The sequence below is a fragment of the Montipora capricornis genome, chromosome 9 (genome assembly GCF_036669925.1).
Source record: "Montipora capricornis isolate CH-2021 chromosome 9, ASM3666992v2, whole genome shotgun sequence".
Classification (NCBI taxonomy): Eukaryota; Metazoa; Cnidaria; class Anthozoa; order Scleractinia; family Acroporidae; genus Montipora; species Montipora capricornis.
The window spans coordinates 37,011,809-37,014,308 of NC_090891.1; the positions used below are offsets into that span (position 1 = coordinate 37,011,809).

At 41.9% G+C, this 2,500-nt stretch overlaps 1 protein-coding gene across 5 annotated transcripts in view; it reads right to left on the minus strand.

The window, feature by feature from the left end:
• The window catches only part of LOC138017903 (putative beta-lactamase-like 1), a 24,949-nt gene that overhangs the window by 11,115 nt on the left and 11,334 nt on the right, over positions 1-2,500 (minus strand). For all 5 annotated transcript variants that reach the window (XM_068864910.1, XM_068864911.1, XM_068864909.1 and 2 more), the window contains 2 exons: positions 2,009-2,149; positions 857-978 (listed from right to left, as the gene is read on the minus strand). In XM_068864910.1, coding sequence (XP_068721011.1) covers positions 857-978; positions 2,009-2,149 — 263 coding nt within the window. The remainder of the gene's footprint in view (positions 1-856; positions 979-2,008; positions 2,150-2,500) is intronic.

Below are 2,500 nucleotides of genomic sequence, written 5' to 3' on the forward strand. Positions count from 1 at the left end.
TCTGATCATTTCACGATTATTCTGGGTCGTTCGGCTTGGAAAGTGTGTACCAACATTTCAGCATTGAAATTAGGTAAAAACGATGTAGTTGAATCTATTGCCCGGTGCTCACGTCCCCCACATATTCTCAAATTTGGTCATTTCACGTGCAGAGAGTGCGTAACCATTGTTTTTGTTGATTAAAGGGGCTATGTCACGCAAAATTATGTAATTTCATGACACTCAAAATCCCTAACAAGTAGAAGCAAACATTGCAATATCCACTTAAAACTGTTGAATGACATAAAAGAAATACAGCAAAAGGAAAGAGAAGCATGGATGGAAACAAATGGAAAAGATTGAAACGGATTGCATTTGGGTAATCTTGAAAAAAATTGGCCCGACGTTTTCAAGTTTATGGCAAATCGCCTGGATAAAGGTCGTTCTTGCTCAGACTCATCGTGCTTGTGATGTAACGATAATTTTATGGGTAAAGGAATTTCACATTTCCATTTTCGATTAACTAAAGATTTCCCCTAAACACCCTAAAACAGCGTAATACAGCCGCCTTAAGTTTATTGTTTTGCGGCTGTACGTCTTTCTCGTCGACATTGTAGTTTTGTTTTTTCGTCGACACCGTCGTTGCTTTAATACTAGTGAGCTTTAAGCAAGGACCACGACGACGGTGGGGTCTACAGCCCCCCTTCCCCCCCCCCCCCCCCACACACACACACCTTTTTCCTGCAGTGTTGTTTTTCCCTAAACCTCTCCCCTCCCCTCCCCTTCCCTCCCCTCCCCTCACACTTCTGTGATCCACACCAAATAGCTGTGAAATAGCTGCGTGGTCTCAGGTTTTTGCAACGGATTTGTTTCTCACCGAATTGTTATTTTCTGCTGGTTAAATGGGTTCTGAACTTGGAATCTTGGTTCGTACAGCTCCAGGGGGTCGTCCAGGCAATTGATTCTTCCAGATTCCATAAGTTTGAACACAAATAACACCTACGTAAAAATGAATGTATTCAGAGTTAAAATACGCAAAAAGCAAAATGGTGGGATCAAAATTGCCCAGGCTGCTTCATTAATTATGGAGGATAATAATCCTAATATTTACCCAGGATACTCCACTCACCCAAGGTGGTTTTCAGGGAGGTCCTACATCCGACGGAATTGGAATTTAGAAATGTTGGTTTTTGAGGCGAGGGGAAAACCGGAGAACCCAGAGAAAAAAAGCTCTCCGGCAGAGCTGAGAAAGAGCCAACACCAAACTTAGCCCACATACACCAAGGCGGCCACTTGAAGAAACTTTTCGCATTAATTCGTAGGCAATACTTTCGTCAAAATTTCAAGGCAAAGAAAAAGAGGGAAAAAAATGTAATCGACTTGAAATTTGTTGCTTGTAAAGTCGTTTTTTTTATAAGGTAACAACTCGATTAAACATAACAGCGTTAAGAAATTAAACTCGAAGGAAGCAAAAATTTTAAGCCACAATTTACAAAGGACGATGAAGTTGAGTTTGTAACACCCCGGAAGAATTCGGTCGGGTGGCATTGGAGCCCATCGCATCGACACGCTAATGAAGAACACGAACCAATCAGCCACGTCACTTCCTTGATTTTTCCTGCTCAGCAGTACAACTTTGGCAGAGAGAACAAGTACAAAGGAAAAGAGAAAAACTCTGAACAGGTTGGGAAATGAACCCATGAAATGAACCCGTTGCTCCACCGACTGAGCTTGCATTTGTATGTCTATTTCCATTCCTGGGGCTACCGCTCAGATGAATTACATGAGTATACACAGCCCTTCGATGGTAATTTCTATTGACATAAATGTGCTACTAGGCCAACTTTTGAAAAATACGCATCCATCTTTTGCACTGTACTCGGATGGTTACTTCTGTAGATTTAAGATACGGATGCACTCTGTCACTTGGAAATCCTTCGTTCGCACATGAAATCACAACATCCGTGTCGATGTAAAAATATCAACACTTCGGTCGCGTGACCTAACCAAGACGTGAATAATTACTTACTGTAAATATTTTGCTGACGCTTGCCACTCGAAAAACGGTATCTTGATTCGGTGCATCGTCTTGGCGTTTCTTGTCCTTGACTCCATAATTGTGACTCCATACAACTCTATCCCGATAAACTACGTTTCCCGCCATCGCAGCCTGGAGAAATTCAAGAAATATCCAAAGACATTAAAACAGAAAGAAATGTGAAAATCACCGTCTTATCCTCCTTAAGACTAGAAAGTCTAACAACTTGTAGATGTAATTACAAAGGCAGGACTTTCTCCGTAGTTATGTAACGACCCTGAGTGTTGGTCCGGCCGGGGTTCGAACCCGCGACCTGCCGCACGGAAGTCCAGTGCACTCTCGATTGAGCCCACTGGTCGGCTATTCAATACTTCAATTTCACGTTCATAAGAGTATGTCAGTTTGCTAAAAACGTTCATATTAGACAAATATGACAAATTGTTGCTATGATCATGAACTAGTCCAGAATACGAAGAAAGAGTT